Consider the following 25,702-nt stretch of genomic DNA (forward strand, 5'->3'; position numbering starts at 1 on the left):
GATGAAACGAGGTCTCCTACTCATCTACTGTCTTGCCTCCCTTTAAACCTGTGCTGGAGCTTTTAAAAACCACTATGGACCTCTCATTCTCCAGCTTTTCCTTGTAAGTTTTTGGCCAGATTTTTATTTTCTCTAGATTGTTTTCATTGCCTTAGTCAGCTATGATCATAAACAATTGCCACTGGTTGTTTTTTTTTGACAAATGACCCAGTGGAAAAAGTGGTTCACAGGGAGCAAGTTCTGAATTAGGTCAAGTAAAGACAAAGCCTACAAGTGGAGGTTCCTAGGGATCGGTCAGAGAAATCTAATAATGACAGGTGTGTGGGGAAGGGGCTTTGAGGGAACTCCAAATTTACTCCAGTGACTCCTACCTGGGTGGCTGGTTTTCACCATGATTTCAGGGCTGTCAGTTTTCAAGGCTTCTGTGGAGCTGATGAGAAGAAAATGGGATAGGGCATGTTAAAACATCACAGAGCTCACTGTTCTTACTGAGATTTAGCTGTGTATCTTCAATAAACACTCCTTGGATTGTTCCAAGCCTTTGGTTAATACTTAGAGTTCTGAAAATGTTGATTTTGACAATGTTTTCAGATGTTTTCAATGATTTTATGAATGAGTGGGTTTTCATAGGTCCTTACTCTACCTTTATGGAAGTGCTCCCTCTCTTAACTGGTTTTTGACATAAGCATTCATCTGTGTAATCCAAACCTCTCTTATCATGTAGAACATTACTTGTACCTAGAAAATGATTTTATAACCTGCAATCATTACATGTACCTAGAAAATCATCATCACTTAGTCTCTGTTATAATCATTGCCTTAGAAGTTAAATTAGATACCTAGAACATAATTGTAATACTGCGTGTTCATTTAATTATTTTGTGGAATGAAGAAGTATGACATTAGTTAGGTCTCCCGGGTGGGCATAATTCAGATGTGTGTTGGATTAGTGGTTCTTTCTGCACTTTCAACTTGCGTAGCAATTAAAAGGTTCTCAACTTAGGGAGCCAGTGGTAAAAATACTATGCCACATGGCCCACTTCCAATGCCATTTTTTAGGTTGTAGAAATGGACCCTTCTCAGGATTTTCCCTAATTTTCCTAAAGAAAAAGCTCCTTTGTCTTCAGTGTATCTCTGAATTAAGATGAGCTTTCATTGACCTTGATATTTGTGTTATTTGAATTCAGAGAATGAGTATGTAACATTTAGACCTCCTACTTTAATTTGGTTATTTTTGTTGTGTCACACAAATTTATTCCAGAAGTTCTAATAGGGATCTGTGGCCATTTGTCAGTTTGTTGGAGGTGAACCTTTAGTTGTGGGGTTATTCCCTTTGGTGGATTTGAGACAGTGAGATACAAATATACATATGTAGTCACTCTGCCCTATTTCCTGGCAACCACTTATATTGTTTTTAGTTTCTTTTACTAATTTGATTACACCGCCTGTTCCTTTTTCTTACTTTCAACACCTTTTGTGTTTGGTTTCCTTTCAGATTTTGTTTCTCTCTTCTAATGGGATACACTTATTTCAGAAAGATAGTGTCATTTTACATTGTATCAAGTGTACGATTGAGATGTTTTTTGAAATTCTTTTGGACCGTGGTGTGAATTTATTTCTGAGGCAGGTGACTTTCTAAATTCTCCAGAGGATTGCTTCTATAATGCAAGATTTATCTTAAGGCCTTAGATTATCTTCCTCTTCTCCTTACCTTCACGAAGGGGTATTTATATAACCCTTGAGTGTGAATACAGAAAATTTTCTGGACTTAATTACAGAAGTCTGAAACCTACTGGAAAGTTGTAGTCTCAACCTTACTTGCCATGATAGGGTTTTTGCCTAGGTTAGGTTTACATGGATGGTTTGGGTTGAAAGAGAGACTTACTTCCTGGTGACTGTGTCCATTCCTTATCAGTGAACAGAATTTCTTAGTTTTGAATTAATTTAAGTATGTGTGTGTTTTATCTCTGAGCTCCTCTCTCTCTAAACTTTTATATAGTTCACATATGTTTTAAGATAGTATTTTTGGCCTATTTCCTAGAAGTATTGCCATAGTAATTAAAGTCTTAGAATCATTTACTTTTTTTAAAAAAAATTTATTTTTAAGTTATCTCTGCACCCAGTGTGGAGCTTAAACACACAACCTCAAGAGCAAGGATTGAGTGCTTCAGCCAGGCGCCCTGAACCCATTTACTTACTTTTCTTAATAGACATTAGGTTCATAGAATTTGATTAATTACAATTTTTGATTTATAACAGTTCATCAATTCAGGCGTTGTATTTTTTAAGGTTTATTTATTGAAAAATTTAATAAGCTTGAATAACCAGAATTTACCACCCAAACCAGTAAGTTGCACATTTTCCCTAATGTACATTTATGTGCTCGTCCCTTGTTCTGTTTTTTCTCCCCACCAGAGTTAATCACTATCTTGAATTGTTTTCATTTCCTTATTTTTTTTAAGATTTTATTTTATTTATTTATTTATTTGTCAGAGAGAGAGACAGAGACAGAGACAGAGTGAGCACAAGCAGGGGGAGTGGTAGGCTGAGGGAGAAGCAGGCTCTTCGCTGAGCAAGGAGCCCGATGCGGGACTTGATCCTAGTACCCTGGGATCATGACCTGAGCCGAAGGCAGATGCTCAAGTGACTGAGGCACCCAGGCGTCCCTATTTCTTTATTTTATAAAAACCTAATTTTACTTATTTTTTGATGCTGCATAAAAGGATAATCGTACTATATGTAGTTCTACAAGGGACTTCTATTGTCACTTAATATTAGGTTACTAAGATTTCAACTTTGTGTGGGTCTGTGGTTTATTTTTTTTCGTAACCATAAAATATTCTTTTGTGTATATTTAAAAGAAATTATGCTGTATTTATCTAGTCTCCAGTCAGTGGGCATTTGGCTTCCCCTACACATTTAGCATTATGAGTAGTACTGTCTTATAAGTTGTATAATTGTGTGTGAGTGTGTGTATGCTGTTACACAGTGTTAATGTATGTTTGCTAGTCCAAATCTACATAAGTTCTTAGGTATCTAGAAGGGAGCTTGCGGGTTGTAAAGATGAAAGTTCCAATATACAAGGTAATGTCAAATTGTTGTTGTTTTAAAGATCTTATTCATTTATTTGAGAGAGAGAGTGGGCGAGTGAGAGAGAGTGCAGGAGCTGGGGGTGAGGGAAGAACAGAGGGAGAGGCGGACTCCCTGCTGAGCAGGGAGCCTGATGCTTTGCTTAATCCTGGGACTCCAGGATCATGACCTGACCCTAAGGCAGATGCTTAACTGACTGAGCCACCCAGGTGCCCCAGCAAATTGTTTTCTAGAGAGATTATATTTATTTATTCATACCTCCATCACTTATGAAAGTGTGAGTTTTTTTTTTTTTTTTAAGTTTGAGTTTTAAAACTTACTTTGGAAGCCATTTGGGTCTGTTAAGCTTCTTGCAGGAGGAATTTTAATTCTTTTTTGATTTTGTAAATAGAGTTATAAGAATGGGCTATTACTGACTTAGTTTTGGTAAGTTATATTTTACTTAAAGTTAGTCTATTTCATTAAACTTTCAAGTTTGTTAATGTATAGTTGTTGGTAACGTTTTCAAAGAAACAATGTTCGATAAATTAAAAATTTTTTTTCTGGTTTTAAATTCTTTTTCTGTTTTCAAATTCTTTGATTTCTGCTCTTTATTTATGTCCTTGCTTTGGGTTCATTTTGCTTTATTTGTAACATCTTGAGGAGTGGAATCTTAGACAAGTCTCAAATCCATAATCTTAAGATGAATATTTTGTGGTATAAATTTTCTTTGTCTCTCTCTTTCTTTTATTATTATTTTTTTAGAGAGGGAAGTAGGAGGAGGGGCAGAGGGAGAGAGAGAGAAAGAGAATCTTAAGCAGGTTCCATGCCCAGTGTGGAGCCTGACTCAGGGCTCGATCTCAAAACCTTGAGATATGACTGGAGCCCAAATCAAGAGTCAGACACTTAACCAACTGAGCCACCCAGGTGCCCCTATAAATTTTCTTTTAAGAGCTACTTTCACTACATCCCAAGATTTGATAATGCTGTATATATTCATATTCCTACAGTTTGGTGTATTTTTTATTTCCTTTGCAACTTGTTCTTTGATCCATAGATTGTTTTAGGAATATGTTAATTCAGTTTCCAAGTGTTCTTAACATACTTTCCTCTTATCTTTATGTTGATGTCTAGTTTGATTTTATTATGGTCAGAGAACATACTCTATATATACTCTTTTAAATTTGTCAAGATTTGTTTTGTGCTCCAGAATATATCTGTTTTGGGGAATTTTCTGTGTGTTCTTGAAAAGAATATGCATTCTGTTGTAGAGAGGAGTGTTCTGTAAATGCCAGTTTGATTCCGTTGGTTGATGTTATTATTTATTTCTTTTATATCCTTTCTGGTTTTCTATGTGGTGGTGACTAAGATAGGGATATTGAAGTTCCCCACTTACTTGTAGGTGTGTTATTTCTTTTTTCAGTTCTCTGAATTTTTGCTTTGTGTATTTTGAACTTGTGTTATTTTGTGTATACACAGATTTGAATTCTTGTATGAATTCTTGGTAAGTGCATCCTTTTATCATTATGTAATACTCTTCTGTCCCTGGTGCTTTTCTTGCTCTGAAGTGTATTTTATGTGATATCCATCAGCTCTTCTTTTCATTCATGTTTGCCTGGTATGTCTTTTCTCATCCATTTTCTTTTAACCTACTTGTATCATTATATTTGAAATGAGTTTCTTGTGAAACAGCATATAGTGGAGTCACTTTTTTTATGTGTCACTCTGCCAGTTTAGTGTATTTGCATCATTACATTTACTGTAATTGATATGTATATTAGGACTTAAGTGTGTTATAACTTCTATTCCCTTTATTTTTCATTTTTCTTTTCTGACCTTTTTATGGATTACTTGAATATATTTTACTATTCCATATTTTACTATTTTCTTTATAAAGTGATTTTATTTTTTGGTTTTTTTTTTTTTTTAGGGATTGCTCTAGGGAATACTGTATTATATACAAAACATTACATTGTACTAGTGAAGATATTTTACCACTTAAAATGAATTGAAATATTTCCAAATTATTTAGGTCCCTTCACTCTCTCCCATTTATAATTTAGGTTTTGTTTTGTTTATTTAAGATTTTAGTCATTTATTAGAGAGAGCATGGGCCAGGGCAGGGGAGGGGAGGGGGCGGACAGGGCAGAGGGAGAGGGAGAAGCAGACTCCTGGCTGAGCAAGGAACCTGATGTGGGGATGGATCCCAGGACCTGAGCCGAAGGCAGACACTTAGCCAACTGAACCACCCAGGCGCCCTGTAATTTAGTTTTCTTAAGTATTACCTCTGTATACATTGAGAACCATATCAAATAGTGTTATTTTGATTTCAGCAGTCTAATTTTAAAAACTCAAGAGGAAAAGAGTGGTCTATTAATTTACCCATTATTTGTTTTTTATTGTTCTTCATATCCTGGTGATAATCTTCTATCTACTTTGTTTGATGTTTCTATAGCTACTCCAGCTTTCTTTACATTAGTGTTAAGATACTAACTCTTTTTTCAACTTTTTAACGTATCACTTTATATTAGGCAGCATATAGTTGTGTCTTAAAATGTCACAATCTCTGCCTTTTACGTGGGGTATTTAGACCAGTTACATTCACTGCAGTTATTGCTATGTTTGTTCCTGATTTTTTTTTTCTGCCTTATTTCAAATTAAGTGTTTTGTGTGTGTGTAATTCTATTTTGTTTCTTTCCTTTGTTGGATTACTAGTTGTTACTCTTGTTTTACTGATAATTTTAGGATTCAAAATGTATATCTTTAATTTGTCTTAGTCTGTCTCAAGTAATATTATACCACTTCACATACAATATTAGTACATCACAGCAATAATATCCATGCCATTTACTGTCTTGATCTTTTGTTCTTAAACATTTTACATTGACGTATATTAAATATCTAATTGTATTCTGGTTTTCCTTTAAACAGGATTCCTTCCCTCTTGTTAATTGACACATTCATTACCTTACATATTTAGCTTTTTTTTTTTTTGGTGAGAGCATTTTTAAGTTTTATTCTCTTAGCACATTTTAGTTATACAGTAGAGTGTTAGTGGCTAGATTCTCCCTCAGACCTTACTCATCTTACAGCTGAGAGTTTGCATTCTTTTACAACCTCTCCCTATTTTTCTGCACTCTCCAGCTTCTGTCAACCAATATTTGTAGCTTTTCCCATTTTCTCCTCTCTTCTTTCCAGTACTACACTTGTGTGAGGTATTTTCCTTTAGTCCCTCATGTCTTTTAAACCCACTTTGATATTTTCTGTTCCTTTTCTTTTTTTATTTCTAATGGGAAAGTTCTTTGAATATATCTTTGTGTTTTCTAATTCTTTCCAGTTATGCCACATCTGGTGCTTAGCTTTTCCATTGACTGTAATAGCGGTTCTGGCCTTACCCCCAGTTCTGTTTCTGTCTGATATTGGGAAATGGTGTCCCTGGACACCTAGCCTGTATTTTGAGAGACCAGGGATACCTACTTTCCAGAGTATTGTTAATGGTTCCATAAGAGATTCTTTTGTGATGATACCTGGAAGTAAGAATGTCTTTGCTGTAATTCTGTATCCTTCAGAGAATATTTTAGTTTTGAGGCAGTAAACAATTTTGAAGGGACTATTGTAGGGGCAGTAGGATAGATAAGGATACAGGTATTTATTTAGTCTTGTTTGCTTGAGAGAGTTTGATTTAGTAAGGTGGGCCCAGGAATATGCATTTCTTGAGTTTTTTGGTGATGCTAATAACAGCTGGTCTGGGGAATATATTTTGAGAACTGCTGGATTAGATGATATCTTGACTTTGGGCTCTGATTCCTTTACCTTGAATAAGGGTGTTTTCTAGCTTGGAGATCATTTTATTAACACTTAATAAAGTTCTATAACAATTTCGTTTGGTACCTAAGTAACCTGTTTAAAATCACTGCATTAATGTTTTATTTTAGTGATCATTCAGGATATGTTCGTCCAGTACCAGTGCCACGCAGTTTAAATAGTGATATTTCCTATTTTGGTGTTGGGGGCAAGCAGGCTGTTTTCTTTGTTGGACAATCAGCCAGAGTAAGTAAAAAGGTTTCTTATAAATGAAAGTTGATTAAAAATATTTTGAGGTTGATTCTAAGTGTGTTAACCAGTTTAACTTTTAGGAATTTTTAAAGTACTTTTTAATATTTAACAGATGATAAGCAAACCTGCAGATTCCCAAGATGTTCATGAACTTGTGCTTTCTAAAGAAGATTTTGAGAAGAAGGAGAAAAATAAAGAGGCAATATATAGTGGATATATTAGAAACAGAAAGGTATGATACATTTTAACTCCTTAATTATAAAGTTGTTACTGTTGGACAGATGATAGAGACAAGAATTTTTTTTCAGTTTCTGTCCGAGATACTTACACTGTTGCTTTAAAAACTTGAAGCTGTGGCATTTTTAAATTGTGTTAATTTTCATCTTTTTCCTTTAGTCATGTGAAAAGCAAAATTGACTGTTTACATGCTCTTTCATACTGGAAGCCTTCATGCTGGAAGCCACCAACTTGTCTCATAAAGCTAGCTTGCTGGAAATTGCTCATAAGATTGTAAACTTTTTTCCTTACACTGACATTGCATTTTTAAATCTTTTTTGGTCTAACAATTTCAAGTTAGAGTAGAAAACAGTTATAGGATAATAGGCTTTTAGGAAATCAGAGCTTCAGAGAAGTAAACGAGTGATTTATTTCTGTTAGAAATTTGCATTCAGATTCTAATTTTAGTGAGCAGAATGTTAACAAATTTGGGTTGTGGTGGTGAGTATATAGTATTTATTGTATTATTCAGCTTTTCTCCACTTGAAACATTTTAGAATTTTTTTAATGTTTTTAAAAATTATTATTATTTTTAAGTAGGCTCCGTGCCCAACGTGGGGTTTGAACTCACCACATGGAGATTTAGAGTCACATGCTATACCCACTGAGCCAGCCAGGTGCCCCTAAAATCTTTATTTTAAAGTAATTTCGAGCTTCTTAAATTCTTCCCTGATTCTAAAACAAGTTGTAAAAAATGTGTAGGAAACTTAAATAAAAATTGTCTCAAATTCTGGGAAGAAATTTCTAGTTGAATTTCTAGTCTAACTTTTTTATTATATGCTTACAGGGTTTTGTTTTTTGTTTGTTTTTTATTTTAATTCCAGTTTTGTTAACATACAATGTTATGTATTAGCTTCAGGTGTACCAGTATAGTGATTCAACAATTCCATGTATTACTCAGTGCTCATTGAGAGAAGGGTACACTTAGCTGAAACTAATGTAACACTGTAACACTGAAATTAAAATAAAACCTCCTTATTGGCATCTCGAGTTGGGAAAAAAGTGTACTCTTAATCTCCTTCGTGTACTTACTTTCTTAAAATATATTTATATTTTTGAGCCCACGTTTTTTAACATTTTGGGTATTTCTCCATTTTACGAAATATTTTTGTAAACACACACTTTTAATAGGTTCATAGTATTTTGTCTGAATGTATTGTAATTTATTGTGTTGAGCATTTAACTTACTTAAAGGTTTTATTATAATTATGAATAAAGACACTGCTATGAATGTCTTTGCATAACATTTGGCCAGATTAGTTTTTTCTTCATATAGGTTATAGAATTTTAAAAGTGTGACAATGAATTTGAACTTTTTAAATGTTCACGGTGTGGATTACAAATTGTTTTTCTAAAAGGTTAAACCCAAATCAAATACACTCCCCAAAACAGTTTATGGAAGTGCCTATCTGATACTTTCCTTGTTTTTAAAAAGTGGAGTGGAGGGAAAGGCAGCAAAATGCTGGCAGTTTGACAGGTGAAAATAATACCTTTATGAAATGGGCTGAATTTTTTTTTTTTTTTTGGTATTTTTAAGCCACTTTTTTTTGTATAACTTAGCATTCTCCTCTGTCCAGGAAATTTCTTCATTTTGCTCATCCCGCTTTTTCCGTTTTTAAATTTGTCACATTTATTACACAATTTACACGTCTTATTATGTTTACATAATAGTATTTCATCTTTTTCATTTTATGTTACCGTCACAAAGCCCTATAAGGTATATTTGTGGAAATATTTGCCATGTCAAAACAAGTGAAAAATAGGAATTGAGAATTTAATAAGTGATTTTCAAAACTGTATAGGTATTATAAAGCTTGGATAGAACTAATATTTCTTGGGTCATCATTTCTGCAATTTTTTCCTGTGATTTGTGCTTAATTTGTGCCAAGAAACATCTCATGGGTACTGATGGGCCCCGGTCCTTTTCTTTTTTCTGACCAGTCTTTTCCAGCCTACTTTTTGTCTTCTCCAACTGTTATACACAATCTTGTGTACAGAGTTGGTGGTTCTTGATTTACAACCAGGAGTCTTGCTTTTTCTAGGGGGCAGTATATAGGCCACTTAATACCAGCTGTTCTCAAATCTGTGTTTCTTGTCAAGACTTTTAAGATTGAGACGTTGAATCAGGCTGGACTTCACTGAGGAAACAAATCATTCTAGACGCTTCAAACAGAAAAGCATTTAATAAGGGGAATTAGATGCTTGCTTGATTATTTGAAGGACTAGGAATGAACTCTTCGCTCAGCCTCATAGAATACTGAGACACTCCAAATTGACCTTCAAGGGATGCTGCAACATCTGCTATAATCATGTAGCTGGAGGACCACCACTAGATCAGGAATTTAGAAACACCCTGCCTCATCTGTGATCCAGGAGTTGTAAAGGTCTTGCTGGCACAGTTCCTCCAACACCAAAACACAGACCTTTTGACTATAACCAGTGCTGTATCAGTGTTAACACTTGCAGCCGGAACCTGGATGTCAGTTGTTCAGTACCTTGCATGATAACAGAAAACATTCAGGAAATCTCAGGAAATGGCCTTTGTCTCATTTACCCCTTCTAAATCTTTCGCTACTACATCTCATTGGTGAAACCTAATTTGCATCCACAACCTAAAGTGTAAGGGAGTCTGAAAAGTAGACTTTTGGCTTTCCATTCTCTGCAGTCCAAGAAGGGACAATGAAAGGTGGGATGAATGGGTGCTGAATACCAGCTGATCGTATCTGGCACACTCATTTCCGATTTCAGTTAGATGCTTTTCCCCAGATGTTCCATGAATATCTCACTTTTGGTACATCTGAAATCAGATACTATCTACAAACCTTTTCTGTTCTTTCCTCTTCCCAGTTTTCCCCCAACTACCCTTCGCAATTAACAGCATCCCCTGGCCAAGTAGTTAGTAATTGTAATCCTTGGTAATTATTCATCATTCAGTTCTGTCTTTTAAAATAGTTTTTCATCTACCCTCTCTTCCATCCATTTTCACTGCTTGATTCAGCCATTCCAGACTCCTCTTTCATCATTATTTATCATATACTTTAAACTACCTTGTTTGCCTTATACTCTCAAAGGCTTCATGTTCTCATTGGACTGGAATGTTCTAGTCATGTGCTGGGTAAATGTCACCCTCTTTTTAACTCTGTAGCTCTTGGTTCATATCTTTATAATGGCACATTGTTTTGTAATCATTTGTTTCTCATCTATCAGAATTTGTAGGGAAGAAGGGCACTGGTCTTATTTAACTCTATCTTCCTTGTGCCCATCTTGAGTCGTAGAACTTAGAAGGTGCTCGATAAGTATTTGGTAATGAACGTGCATCACTAGTAAACTCAAACTAAACCACTAGCTCTCAAAGCTTATCAAATGTTACTTGTATACTGTATGTTGTAGCTGTAATATTAGTTAGTGTATAGGGATGCATTGGAATGGTTTTGGAGGGTTTGTTTTTATTTTTAAGAAGTGGTAATATATGTTTATTTAAAAATATCAACCAGTTTCCTAGATATAATTGTTTGATGTGTATCCTTAAAAGCTTTTATGTATATAGCAACATACATAGTATATACGTGCATATATATGCATGTAATTTCAACATATAAAGACTTAGAGTAAAAATCGAGACATTTGTAATTCTTACCTCAAACACTCCTTACTCTTTCCCGCTCCCCACTTCCCTTCTAAGCAAGCTATAGATAATCTCTGAAAGTGGACTAGGGTCCAGGAGTATTTTATTCCCTCTTAAACACAGTGCCCTTGGGCTAAGCCAGCTGGGTTCAGGCTATGTCCCAGTTTTCTGGAACAAGGAGGGCTGGGCATTTATTTGTCCTGACCAAGTTAAGTGATAGGTATCCCAAGCAAGGACTCATTCCATCCTAGGGTAAGTGTCCTCAGTTTTTTTCAGCATTTTTAAACTCAGTATATTTATATATATTGTTTTGTTTTGTTTCTTACCATTTATAATTCTAAAATTGATTTAATCAGCATTGTGATATAGGGTACTCCTGTATGTGTGCCAGTTTAGCAGTCTATGTTAAAACTATCCTGTTCTCACAGCATTGTCACATACTCAGCTAATTTGTCTTGGGCTATTTTCTTTCAAGTTTTTTGAAGCCTGTTGGTGAAACTAAGTGAGTCATATTAAAAGTTAATGTAGATGTTATTTGTATATTACAATTAAGTGTATCTAATCTGTTGTATTTATATTCACTCTCCTAGCCATCTGATTCTGTTCACATTACAAATGATGATGAAAGATTTCTACATCATCTTATCTTAGAGGAGAAGGAAAAAGATAGCTTTACTGCTGTGGTTATCACAGGAGTACAACAAGAACATATACAGTACTTGAAAAATTATTTCCTTCTTTGGACCAGACAGTTAGCGTAAGTAATTACTTGATTCAGGACATGTTGCTATGTATTCTTTTTAAGACAGAAAATATTTAGAAATACATTGAAACCTCTTGGCTGCGTGCTTTGCTTCTGTCTCATTTCCTTCCCTTCAGTGCAGTAACCAGTACTCTAATGTTGGCGTTAAAACAGTTCCCAATTCTGTAACTATTTATTGATCACCTGTAGCATATTGGTCATTATTTGAGGGGCAGGCTTTTAAGACCTATGATAAAATTTAAAATAAACTTCAGAATTTATCAAATTCAGTACCATCACTTTTTTTTTTTTTTAATATTTTATTTATTTATTTGACAGAGATAGAGACAGCCAGCGAGAGAGGGAACACAAGCAGGGGGAGTGGGAGAGGAAGAAGCAGGCTCATAGCGGAGGAGCCTGATGTGGGGCTCGATCCCATAACGCCGGGATCACGCCCTGAGCCGAAGGCAAGACGCTTAACCGCTGTGCCACCCAGGCGCCCCAGTACCATCACTTTCATATTCCCCTTCCGTGCTGCTTCTCTATAACACCTATCCTAATCTTCCATACCATGTATTTTCATTTTTTTGTCTGCCTTCCCCCATTGGAATGTCTTTTGTTATGCACTGCTATATCCCTAGTGTTTCCTGTTAAATAGTAGATGCTTAACAAATGAATGCATGAAATCTATTAAAATAATATATGCAAATGTGCCCATATGACATATTAATAGTACTGAAAATAAATCTTTGTATATTATTCCAGGAAAATTTTTAGAGGGTATAACATATTCCGTTAGAGCAAATCATTAGAATATTTAATGATTCTTAGTTTTTTTTCTATAGTTATATAGCAAATACTATTTACTGGATTGTTTCAGTAATTTGCATTAGTCCACATTACTGAGTCTTACAAAAATGGGTACATCTGCACGAAATTAACTTTTTTCTTTAATAAGATTTTATTTTTAAGTAATCTCTGCTCCCAACGTAGGGCTCTAACTCAAAACCCTGGGATCAGGAGTTGTATGCTCCACCAACCGAGCCAGCCAGGTGCCCCCAAAATTCACATTTTTTAAACAGTATTTCTTCACATTTACCCAAAAGGTTAGCACTTAATTGTGGTTATTCTTTATTTTATTTATAAATGTATGCTGACAGTTTAAATTTTTTTCTTTTATAGAAAAATAATTTTATTTTAGTTAATTTTATTTTTTTATTCTTAAGATTTTTTTTGAGAGAGTGTGAGAGAGAGCACAAGCAGGGGGAGGGTTAGAGGGAAAAGCAGGAAGCCCAATGTGTAACTTGATCTCAGGACCCTGGAATCATGACCTGAGCTAAAGGCAGACATTTAACCGACTGAGCCACCTAGGTGCCCAGAAAATAATTTTATCTTAGAAGTACCTTGTCTCTTGCGGAATATTGATGTTTATTGACTGTAACCCAATAATTTTAAATAAGACTTGTGAATTTTTATTCTCTAAGTCTGTATTTCATTAGCTATTTTGTAATTATTTCTTTTAACCAAAGGAACTCAGTGTACATAGCACATTAGAATATAATCTTGTTCTAACAAAGAATAACATATTATTTTAACCGTTCTTTGAAACCTATCTGTTAAGCTAATTATAACATTCTTTCTGCATGTATTATTGTAACCTTACTGTTGATTATGATGTTAACAATTTTGAGGTGCCCGAAGAAAGATCTGAAGGTTTTCAGTGATTTCCTTTTATCTCAGTATTTTAAAGAGTAGCTACGATAATTTTTTAAAATAAAATTCATACAAAGGAATATTGAAAATTCCTGTTTGAAGAGTAATGATAGATGCAGTGTGTTCTAGCCATGAATAATCTCACCAAAATATCTGTTAAAACTTTAGTAGTAAGAGTTCTGATTGGTAATTTTTGAAGGGATGATGTTGAATTTATTAGTTTTGTTTTGGGAATGTTGGGGTGGTATTGTCTTGATGCTGTAGGAGAGAAGGGATGAGAGTTACAGAATGATATTCTCATGTTGAGGAGATAATTTAAAGATATCTAATCCTACGTACTCCCTGATATTTAAGTCCTTTCTAGAACATTCCTGACAAGTAGAATTATAGTGTCTTGCCTTCTGGTTTTAATTTTTTTTTTTTAAGATTTTATTTATTTATTTGACAGAGATAGAGACAGCCAGCGAGAGAGGGAACACAAGCAGGGGGAGTGGGAGAGGAAGAAGCAGGCTCATAGCGGAGGAGCCTGATGTGGGGCTCGATCCCATAACGCCGGGATCACGCCCTGAGCCGAAGGCAGACGCTCAACCGCTGTGCCACCCAGGCGCCCCTGGTTTTAATTTTTTTGATAAACTATTCTTTTGGGAGGTATAAACTATGTGGGCTTTTTATGTTGGAAGGGTCTAGATTGTAGTCCACCTCTCAAACTAGTTCTATAACCTTAAAGTATATAAACCCCTTGCATCCCAATTTCTGTACCTATAAAATGGGTGTAGTAATACCTGCATCTTAGGATTGTTTTTACCATTACATGGGATACTGTATTTAAGAATGCTTAGTATAGGGGTGCCTGGATGGCTCATTTGGTTAAGCATCTGACTCCTGATTTCCACTCAGGTCATGATCTCAGGGTTATGAGATCAGGCCCCACACCAGGCTCCATGCCTGCTTGAGATTCCCTCTGACTTTCTCCCCTCTTCCCCCTGCATGTCTCCCCCACCTCCAAAAAATGCTTAGTATAGTGTTTAGCACCTACCAAATAGTAGTTATAAAAATTTTTTTGTAGATTATTATATGAACTGTAATTTTATGAATTAAATTGAATTAAAAGTATAAAGTTATTTTTCTGTATTTTAGGCATATTTATCATTACTATATTCATGGCCCAAAAGGAAATGAAAAACGTACATCAAAAGAAGTTGGACCTTTCAACAACATTGATATTGAAGTAAGATAAAATTCTTTCTTAGAATATTACAGATTATGAGGTATCTGTTCCAGTTCCAGGTGACTCTGGATAAGAAAAATCAGTCAATTATTAGACAACACCTCTCTCCCTGTGTTTCTCCATAGTACTTTGGCAATTTGATATTTAAGTATAGAGATCATTACTAAATGTATGTGGTTTTTGAACCTTTATTTACTATAGTATTTGATTTCTCTTTTTCCCCTGTCTTCCATAGAGATATGAGTAGTTGCTGAACATCATGTCTCAAAGCAGGGAGAAAAAGGGATATAAATGTTTCTCTTTGTTTATAGAAGTCTTATGATGACAAAGTGAGATTTAGAAGCACAGAACATTTGACTATTAGGTTCTCAGTTTCCTTGCCCACACATTGGAAAGAATTTCACATTATCATTGTTCCATGTCCTACCTCTAAGCATGAAACCTTATATGCACTCCTGAGTTATCTGTTCTTCAGCTCTGCTTTGCTCTTTCTTTGCTTACGTTCTGTTTTTTTAGTAGTATATTATATTCGTTATAGAGATGCTACTTAATGGTTATTTAACCCATATATAAATATATATATATTAAGCTATATGATTACTTGTATAAATACAAGTTTTTGCCTATTCTGTTGTTGGATCATAGTTGAGAACAAAAGTAAATTCATCATAGAATTTAATTATTTTTGTTTTATTTTTATTTTAGATTTCTATGTTTGAAAAGGGGAAGGCACCTAAGATTGTCAACCTAAGGGATATAGAAGATGACATGCAGACGTTGTATATAAACACAGCAGCTGATAGTTTTGAGTTCAAGGCTCATGTTGAAGGAGATGGTATAGTGGAAGGGATTATTCGATATCACCCTTTCTTATATGATAGAGAAACTTACCCCGATGATCCATGCTTTCCATCAAGTATGTTAATCTGTTATCTTAGCTACAAAATGTGAAGTTGTGATTTAGGATTTTTTAACTATTATTAGTTGGACTGTTAAGCCTAGATAAAATAAAACTTTTTTCCTTATGCGTATCTTAGGTATTTATAATTTTTATAATTCTTGATTTTTGTGTGTATTCATTTCCAGGTGAATAAAGCATTGGCTTTAAAGAACATTACATATTCTTTTCTCATGGATTTCTTACTGAACTTTTAGCTATGTACTGCATATTAATCCTTAAATATTCCCCATATTGTCTTCCCATTATCTTTGTAGGTATTTATAAAGAAGCTTTAAACTTTATATAGCCGTACCTGTTTTCTCTTTATGCTTTCTGATGTTGTCTTGCTATGGAAAGCCTTCTTACACTTCAGATTATAAAAAGATCCTGTAGTTTTATTTTTCATCATTTTATGTGTAAATCTTTAATGCACTTACAATCTCCTTTTTTGTATGTACAGTGAGGTGGGGTTTTGACTTAATATTTTGCATGTGAGTGATTCGTTTCCTAGCACCAGTTACTGAACGTTACTATTTTTTAAATGGTTTGAAATATTACTCTCATAATAATATTAAGTTCCCATAAATACATAAATCTGGATTCTTTACTATAAGGCATTGATCTGTTTTATATTTATATACATGAGTAATGATACTCTTGTAGCTTTATACCATGAATTGATATCTGTAGGGTAGGAAACTCACTTTTTTTTTTTTTTTTTGAGAAAATTCCTAATCTTTTGCTCTTCTGCATAAATTTTGGAATCACTTTGTACATTCACTTTTAAAAATCCTAGTGGAATTACTGAAATTGCACTCAATTCATAGATTAACAATATTAAACTTTCTCATTCAGAATACTTCCTTACTGTATTTTTAGTCTTATGGGTTCTGGAACCAGATTTCCTAATTTATATCCTGTTTTTGCCACTTTCTACTTTGTAAACTTTGACAAACTACTCCTTCTTTGCATTTCTTTATCTGTGAAATGGGAGGTAATCTCTTTCCTTATAGAGGTATTGTGAATGTTAGATAAGAAACTGATGCAAATCCTTAGAATAGTGTCCAGCATTGTTGAGTTAGTGCTCATACATGTTATTATTACTCAGTGGCTCTACCTCCCATGATTTTGCTGGCCCCTTTTTAATTTGACATTTGTAATTTTTGTGTGCTGTAGAAAACAGATAAAGTTCTTCAAAGATACCTTAAAATAAGAACCAGCAAGTTGAGTGATCCAGAGGGGTTCTGTAAAAGCAAAGTGATTTGGTTTGATAGAAAGGAACTTATTTGTGTTTTTTGGGGGGTGGTGAGAAGGGTTTATTTTGTGTGGGTACCTTAATACCAAAATAACTAAGGTGTTACTGCTTCAGGATCATAATGTTTGATCCTAATTTGTTTGGGTATATGAAAATGTATTGGTAAGAAGCATAAAAATGTTACAGAGTATTGTGCTAATTATGTGTTTGATGCTTTGTAGTGTTATAATTCTAGCTGTGTATCACCTGAATCTGATCTTTGAAAAGTTAGTTTAGTAAATTAAATTTAGTATTATTAATTGATTTGTTCAAACTAGGCAAAGTTGTTGCTACTAGATACTGTAGATTTCCCAGGTGACTTTTATGTGAATATGTTGGTTCTGACAGAATTGTGGAACTTGTATTTGAGGTACAGGATTCAAGCTTCTATATTTGTAGGGAAGAGGGATTCTGCTATAGGGCATAATCTCTGCATGTGTGACCCTTTTACTGTATAAATAGATTTTAAAGATTGCAGGCTCAGTAGCTAGTGTAGTACCCCTAACACAGATTGATAAGTATATAAGTAACTATATATTGACATAAATCAGAAACACCCATTGGTAATGTGGAACCACTTTGGAAATCTGCCTATCTGAGAGCAAACAGAGTAAAGCTGTTACTAAGTTTTGTAGAAAGCAATGTGAGAGATCTTAGGAGCTTTTGTTACAATTTCTCTGAAGCAATGTTAATATGAGTTGGTTACTCAGTGGTAAAATTGCACAAATTTTATAGCAATAAACAGTGCTCCACTCATGCCTTTGCTTTAGAATTGAAAGAGGAAGATGATGATGATGATTGTTTCATACTTGAGAAAGCAGCAAGAGGGAAAAGGCCTATTTTTGAATGTTTTTGGAATGGACGGCTAATACCATATACATCTGTTGAAGAGTAAGTTTTGACTTTTGCTGAAATTACATTGTTTTATAAATCTAATCTTTTACTAATTATAATATTAATATTTTGTTCTGTTCAAGCTTTGACTGGTGTACTCCTCCAAAGAAGAGAGGGCTTGCACCAATTGAATGTTACAATAGAATATCTGGTGCATTATTCACTAATGACAAATTCCAGGTCAGCACAAATAAACTGACTTTTATGGATCTTGAGCTAAAATTGAAAGATAAGAACACCCTTTTTACAAGGATTTTAAATGGACAGGTATGATTTTAAATATCAATCTTGCATATTTGCATATGTTCTATTTTAAGTACAGTGAAAGTCACAAATATAGATTTGTACTGATAATTTACATGCTTTATTAAATCAAAAGAATATGTATATAAATTTTCTTCATGAGCATTTATGTGTTGACATTACTCAAAAATGTCAAACTGATTAGACGGTGTTTGGATAAAATTTACAGATCTTTATTTAGATCTTAATGTCAAGACCTTGACAGTGAGTAGAAGCTACTGAAGCATGTCGATTTGATGAGAGCATATGAGAACAGCATTATATACTACGAGGGCTATATGTTGAGGTGCAGTATAAAAATTTGGTAGGCTTAATTTTTTTAATGATTAAGATACTGGTTTTCCAACTGCAAGTTACAAAAATTTAAGGTGAAATCATTTTTAATGTCCCATTTTCATTTGGAAATGGTATATTAATGGAGTAAGGTATATAGGAAGAAATGAATTTATTTAGCTTTATGCATTATCTTCCACGAGAGCGTGTAGTGTGGAGATTTTCTTCCTTACTAATTCTCTTAAAGACAGGCATTAAACAACTTATGCTTGAGTATAAATCTCTCTGTACTATCTCCCAACAGGGCAAAAAACTATAAGCAATAACACATTTTCTTATGTATTATTAGAAAACAGTTTTCATTTCATGTTTTAACTGTTTTGAATAGGTAAACCGTATGTGTAATACATAACTAAAAGGAAAAATGTGTTTTGATAGCAGTGTTTCTCAACTTTTTTTTCATTATCATCTTCATAAGGAGCTTTTTAGGCTTTTTTCCCCCTAGTTATTCCCCCAGTGATATTTTCATACTACAGATATACTGTATATGTGTTTACTATATATATGTACATAGTAAGGGATACATATATATATATGTATATAGAAAGGGATTTTTATCACCTTGTTGAGAATGTGTCTGGTTCAGAGCGAGAAGCCTACTGCTTACCCTTTTCCCATAACCAGCTAGTTCTCTTTCTCCTAGGCAGCTAGTGTTCATCATTTTTGGTGTGGTTTAGGATTTATACAAGGGAAGCAAAGCTTTGTTACTGGTAGTAACCATTGAGACCTTGGTTCCGAAGATGATAGCAAAGATTTTCTTTCTTAGCAATGCTTCTGTTAGAAATCTAAAATTGTGTGAGGAAAAAGCTCTAGGAACATGTTCTAATTTTTTATTAGGTTTTCTGAGCGTGGGGGTATGTGGAAGGAAAAAAGGAATGAATGACAGTGTCTATGGTTATATTTGTTTACTAGTTGCTATATTTCATACAACATTAAATTAATTTTTTTTTCTTTTACAGGAGCAGCGAATGAAAATTGACAGAGAATTTGCCTTATGGCTGAAGGACTGCCATGAAAAGTATGACAAACAGATAAAATTTACATCTTTTAAAGGAGTAATTACACGTCCTGATCTTCCTTCTAAAAAGCAGGGCCCCTGGGCAACATACTCAGCAATAGAATGGGATGGAAAAATATACAAAGCAGGACAGCTGGTAGGTTTAACTTATTTCTAGATTCAGTTTTTAATAGAATTTAAAACTATATTAGATGTATTAGAATTTAACAAAATAATGCATGTATTTGGCTCCTCGGAGCCAGGAAGGAATGAAAAGGTCAAACTGATTTTGATTGCATAATTTAACGTGGCAATTTTTAGAAATCTTTTTTGTTCCCCCACAGTCTCAATTAGCAAGGTTTTTAATCTTTTTCTTGCACTAAACTTTACTCAAATGCAGATTCTTAATTTTTTATGTGATATGAAGTAATGAGTGTTTTACTGAATTTTTATTGAGTACGTGCTGCTTGTAAGTCTGCTTGTTGACTGTATTATGGAGAATGAAGAGATCTAGGAGAGGTCTTTTGTCCTTAGGGATATTATAGTCTAAAATCAGATATAACCTAAACATAAGTAATGGTGAATGAGAACCTAATAAGTGCTATGGAAAGAGGATGAATGCTGCTTTGGCAGTTTGGAAGGAGAAGAGAGGATTTTCTGACTTTGGATCGGCCTGGGAGAAGAGCAAATCATGAAATTCTTTGGGCAAGAAGTGGCATTTGTATGGACCTTGAAAGAAGTAGAGGCTTGGGTGTTCGTACAGATATTACAGAGGTCGGACGGTGTCCATTTACTCTGTAAATTCAAGTCATCATCATATACTTAAAGCCTTGGAATTAGATGTGATCGCTAGAGAGGTAGTGCATGTAGCTAGAGCCTGGCTTTCCCAACATACAGGGGGCTTAGAATGAAAAGGATAAGCTAGCCAAGGAAAATAAAAGGAATAAGCTGATGAGATACAGGGAAACTAGGAGAACCTGGTATCCCTGAAGTCAAGTGAAGAGTTCCAAGGAAGAGGAATTTGACTTTTGTCAAATTCTCTACAGTTTTTGAGTAAGGTGTTTACTTTCTCAGAGACCATAATCTGAGCACAGACAACGATACAGGGGAGTACAGTAGTAAAGTTGGATTGCCCTGCAATCTATTGTATGTGGAAGGAAATAGCTTAGAAACGAGCTGAAAAAGTAGATGGTGAATAAACTCTGGTGGTCCCTTGTGGGGAGTTTCTGAATAGACTAATGAAAATTATCCTTAGATTTTTAAAGCCGAGTGAGGGAAAGAAATACCATAGGCAAGCTTTAAGCTAGTTTGTTTGAAAGAAATAACTTGTCAGAGTTTGTAATTACTGTTCATAGTCTGAAAGCAAGATTTTATGGGGAAAAAAGGGTTTGAGGTATGTTGGCTTTCATAATTGACTTAGAAGGATTTATGGACCTTTTAGACAACATGTATAGCTATGACATTTTTGTATGAAGAAACCACTGTGTGTTTACAAAGATTTGTTAAGAGTAAGTGGAAAACTTATACAAGTAAATAGAAATAAATATAACTTTATTAGAATATTAGGATGCTTTTTTCAGTAATTTTTCTGATACCGAGTTTTTCCTTTGGGTGAAATAGTTCTGTGAAATAGTTACTAATATTAAGCCTGTTTTAGTAAATACTAAAAGCCTTTTTTCTAAAAACTGAACATTAGGTCAAGACAATCAAGACACTTCCTCTCTTCTATGGAAGCATAGTAAAATTTTTTCTTTATGGTGATCATGATGGAGAAGTATATGCCACAGGAGGAGAGGTTCAGATTGCAATGGTAAGATAGCAAGTAATAAAAAATTTTTATTGAAAGTCTCTTGGTACTGCTTACTTTTGTTTAATGCTGAAATAAAGATACAATATTTTGTATTTTGCATTTGGTTTTTCTGTTGGATAAAGTATTGTTAGCATGAATTTTTATATTTCTTGTTTGGGTGTTTTAAATAACCTGTAGAGCTTAATATCTGTATAATATCTGTATGCACACATAAAATATGTGTATGTTATTTCTAGTTGTCAAAGTAATTTTGTAAAACATTTTGTAAATTTGTAAAACATTTCATCCACATTGGAGTAAAAATTGGAGCCAGAATTCTTTCTCAAGAACGAATAGAACTCCAAAACTAAAATGGGTTTTATCCTTCTACCATGTTCTTGTTAATATTTGAATGATATTTAATTGTGACTAAGGAGGTTACATGAAAAATAGAAATAAACATTGTGGTATAATGTAGTAATAGCTATTATGGTTTATATACTGAATTAGGGTAAAACATGTTTCTTCCAAAGAAGCAAGTTTTCATGCAGCCAAATTTGAATAGTTTTTTTTTTTTTTTTGAAATGTTGATACAAATTTTTTTATTCAGGAACCTCAGGCGCTGTATGATGAAATAAAAACTGTGCCAATTGCAAAGCTCGATAGGACAGTTGCTGAGAAAACTGTGAAAAAATATGTAGAAGATGAAATGGCAAGGTAATTCACATTTCAAAATGCAGGATAAGAATAACAAGAAACTAAAAAGTGAATTGTAGTGCTTTTAACTATTCTTGAGTATGTTGTTATGGACACATAATAAGACATTTGTAGTCTTAGATTTATATATTGTGATGAACTTCTTGCTGTTAAAAAAGAATGAGAGCTCTGCTTGTAAAAACAGAATCCTATATTTGTTTTATATAAAATTTCCTCCTTTTTCGATATCTAAAGTGTTATTGTTACAGGCACTATGAATCCGGTATGTTAGAAAACAACTTGGTTTGACCTACAACTAGAAGAAAATTATAGTGACTGTTGAGAGGTAAAGATTAGTGCAAGAGAAGTAAAAGAAAGTAGAAAAACAAAACTACAGCTCTTGTTTTATTATTTTTTTAAGGTTTTATTTATTTATTTCACAAAGAGGAAGGGAGGGGTGAGAGAGCACAAGCAGGGGGAGCTGCAGGCAGAGGGAGAAGCAGTCTCCCTGCTGAGCAAGGAGCCGAACACGGGGCTCCATCCCAGGACCCTGGGATCATGACCTGAGCCGAAGGCAGATGCTGAGGCGCCCCTGTTTGTACCTCTTGTATAGCTAATGATGCAGTCATTTTGATTCTTAGTGAATCTCACTAATAATTATTCTATTGAAAGTTTATCTTATCTTTCAAAGGTAACTTGTATTATAAAAGAGCAGAAAAACCAAAAAAAAATGGACAATTCCTGACAATTCCTGGCTCTTAATACAAAGAGATTTTGTATTACTCTTTCAGTAGACAGTAATGGTTAGGGAGGAAAAAATTTTTAGATTATTAATCATACAGAATTTTAGCTTTAAGCTTTCAAAATGTATCAGAAATAAACATTAAAGTTTCCAGTGGCTTCTGTTTATCTAATTAAGACCATAATTAACATAGTTCATGAAACATTAATATACTGGTTTCATAATAGGCTCCCTGATAGATTGTCAGTAACTTGGCCTGAAGGAGATGAATTATTGCCAAATGAGATTAGGCCTGCTGGAACCCCCATTGGTATGTTTTTTTTCTTCCTTAATGCTGAAAAAATACTTTTTGTGTGCTTTATGTATTTAATATGTAAAAGACCATGACAAATTAAAATGCAATGTTAAGACCTAGCAGCCTCATCCCTTTTTTTGGGTGTAACTAAGACATTCTTATTTTAAATTTTGGACTGATAGGTGCATTAAGAATTGAAATACTGAATAAAAAAGGGGAAGCAATGCAAAAGCTTCCAGGAACAAGTCACGGAGGGTCAAAGAAACTCCTGGTTGAGCTCAAAGTTATATTACATTGTAAGTATGCAAACAAATTTGGATCTTTAATATTGTTCTCAAATGTGTAATGCAGGTTTTAATATTTACATATAATTATTGATCTAGCAATCTGATAGACACAGTAGATTTAAGGTCAGGATTTCAAATGTGTTATGACTAATTTTTTTTAATTGATACTTTTCTTAGTTTTTGGTTTTTTAACTCTATTCTGAATTTTCCCAAGTAGGTAACTGTGAACTAAAATAAGATACAGTGTACATATGTATAGGAATTTGTACTAGATAGGAATTCAGATTATAGATAACCCATAAAATCTATTGTAAATCCAAAAACTATGACTGTGAACCTGTGGGCTAGAAATACTTGCTTTAGATTATAGCCCTGGTAGAGGAGAACTGGGTATTCCTGCTCATCTTGTATTTCCCTAATTTGAATCATCTTGTTTCTTGTCCATTGTTTTTGTCTTGATGGGCTTTTGTATTTTTACTACTTACGTTTAATAATCTGTTCTGTCACTGTATACTTGTGTGTCTGTCATCCATGGATTTTAAAGACACAATGTTTTATTCAGTATGTGTTTATTTCCAACATTTAAAAACTAGTCAATGATCATTTATACTTCATATAAATGTGTTGTTAGGTATCTCAGCATTGAACAGTTTGACTAACTTATTTTATTGAAATACTTGCATTTTTGGCCTGTGTGGCACTACTTCTCCAACTGTGTGTGTGTGTGTGTGTGTGTGTATGTGTGTGTGGCTTAAAACAACATTTATTAGAGTTCTGTAGATCATACATCCCAGATGGGTTTCACTGACTAAAAATCAAAGTGTCAGCAGTATTGAAGGGGGTGCCTGGGTCTCCTGGGTGGCTCATTTAGTTGGGTGTCTGCCTTCGGCTCAGGTCGATATCACAGGGTGCTGGGATCGAGTCCTGCAGTCGGGCTCCCCTTCTCTCTCTGCTGCTTCACCTGCTTGTGCTCTCTCTCTCTCTCTCAAATAGATAAATCTGAGAAAAAAAAAAAAACCAAAAGTGTCAGTGGGATTGCATTCCTTCTGAAGGCTTTAGGGCAGCCTTGCCTTTTCCTCGTTCTAGAATCCTTGTTCTTAGCTTGTGGCTGGTTCCTCCATCTTCAAAGTCAGTAGTGTAGCATTCTCGAGTCTCTCTCTGACTCTCTGACCCTCCTGCCTCCCTCACCCCGTGTTATTATTTTTCAGTCAAAAATATTTTTTATTGTGTTAAAATATGTATAACAAATTTATTATTTTAACCATTTTAAGATATAAAGTTCATTGGCATTAAATACATTTATATCGTTGTGGAACCATTAACTGCTGCCCATCTCCAGAACTTTTATCATCATCCCATACCAAACTCAGTAGTGAACTAACTCCCCATTACTCCATCTCCACAATCTCCTGGGAATCATTGTTCTACTTTCTGTCTGTGCGACTATGACTGTTCTAGGTATCTCAAAAAAATACATGCAATCATATTCTAGTGTATGTATGTACCATATTTTGTTTATTTATCCATCGATGGACACTTGGGTTGCTTTCATGTACTAGGTGTTGTGAATAATGCCACTGTAAACATTGGTACATAAATACCTGTTTGAGTCCCAGATTTCAGTTCCTTTGGATATATACCCAGTTGTGGAATTGCTAGATCATATGGTAATTCTAATGTGTGACTTTTTGAGGAACTGCCATACTGTTTTTCACAGTGGCTGCACTGTTTTACATCCCCACAAGCAATGCACAAGTATTCTAATATCTCCACATCCTTGCTAACACGTTTTCTGGTTTTTTTTGGTAGAAGACATCCTAATTGGTGTAAAGTGATATTTTATGGTTTATTTATTTATTTATTTATTTATTATTTTATGGTTTTGATTTGCATTCCCCTAATGATGAGTAAAGTTGAGTATCTGTTTGTGTGCTTATTGATCATCTCTCTATCTTTTTGGGAGAAATATCTTTTCAGGTCCTTTGCTCATTTTTTAATTGAATTGTTTTTTATTGTTGTTGAGTTGTAGGACTTCTTTATAGTTGGATAATCCTTATCAGATACTACTATATAATTTGCAAATACTTCCTTTTCATTCTGTGGACTGCCTTCTCACTGTATTGGTGGTGTTTTTGATACAGAAAATGTTGTAATTCTGCTTTAGTCCAATTTTTCTGTTTGTTTTTTTTAAAGATTTTATTTTTTTTTGAGAGAGCACGCATGTGCTGGGGGAGGGGCAAAAGGGGAGGGAGAGGAAGAGGGAAAGAATTCGAGGCAGACTCTGCAAAGCCTGATGTGGGGCTGGATCTCATGACCCTGAGATCACCACCTGAGCCGAAACCAAGAGTCAGACACTCAACCAACTGAGCCACCCAGGTGCCCCCAGTTTTTCTGTTTTTGCATATGTTGCCTTTTCTTTTGGT

General features: G+C 34.3%; 1 protein-coding gene across 1 annotated transcript in view; it reads left to right on the forward strand.

Moving 5' to 3' along the window:
- Positions 1-25,702, forward strand: part of SMCHD1 (structural maintenance of chromosomes flexible hinge domain containing 1) — a 160,941-nt gene that overhangs the window by 31,755 nt on the left and 103,484 nt on the right. The window contains exons 7-18 of the mRNA XM_040632687.1: positions 7,005-7,119; positions 7,238-7,357; positions 11,617-11,783; positions 14,619-14,709; positions 15,415-15,625; positions 17,714-17,834; positions 17,921-18,104; positions 19,433-19,627; positions 21,167-21,280; positions 21,870-21,976; positions 22,925-23,007; positions 23,175-23,288. Of these exons, the coding sequence (XP_040488621.1) occupies positions 7,005-7,119; positions 7,238-7,357; positions 11,617-11,783; positions 14,619-14,709; positions 15,415-15,625; positions 17,714-17,834; positions 17,921-18,104; positions 19,433-19,627; positions 21,167-21,280; positions 21,870-21,976; positions 22,925-23,007; positions 23,175-23,288 (1,622 nt within the window). The remainder of the gene's footprint in view (positions 1-7,004; positions 7,120-7,237; positions 7,358-11,616; positions 11,784-14,618; positions 14,710-15,414; positions 15,626-17,713; positions 17,835-17,920; positions 18,105-19,432; positions 19,628-21,166; positions 21,281-21,869; positions 21,977-22,924; positions 23,008-23,174; positions 23,289-25,702) is intronic.

This window comes from Ursus maritimus, unplaced genomic scaffold, assembly GCF_017311325.1.
Source record: "Ursus maritimus isolate PB19 unplaced genomic scaffold, ASM1731132v1 scaffold_18, whole genome shotgun sequence".
Taxonomy (NCBI): Eukaryota; Metazoa; Chordata; class Mammalia; order Carnivora; family Ursidae; genus Ursus; species Ursus maritimus.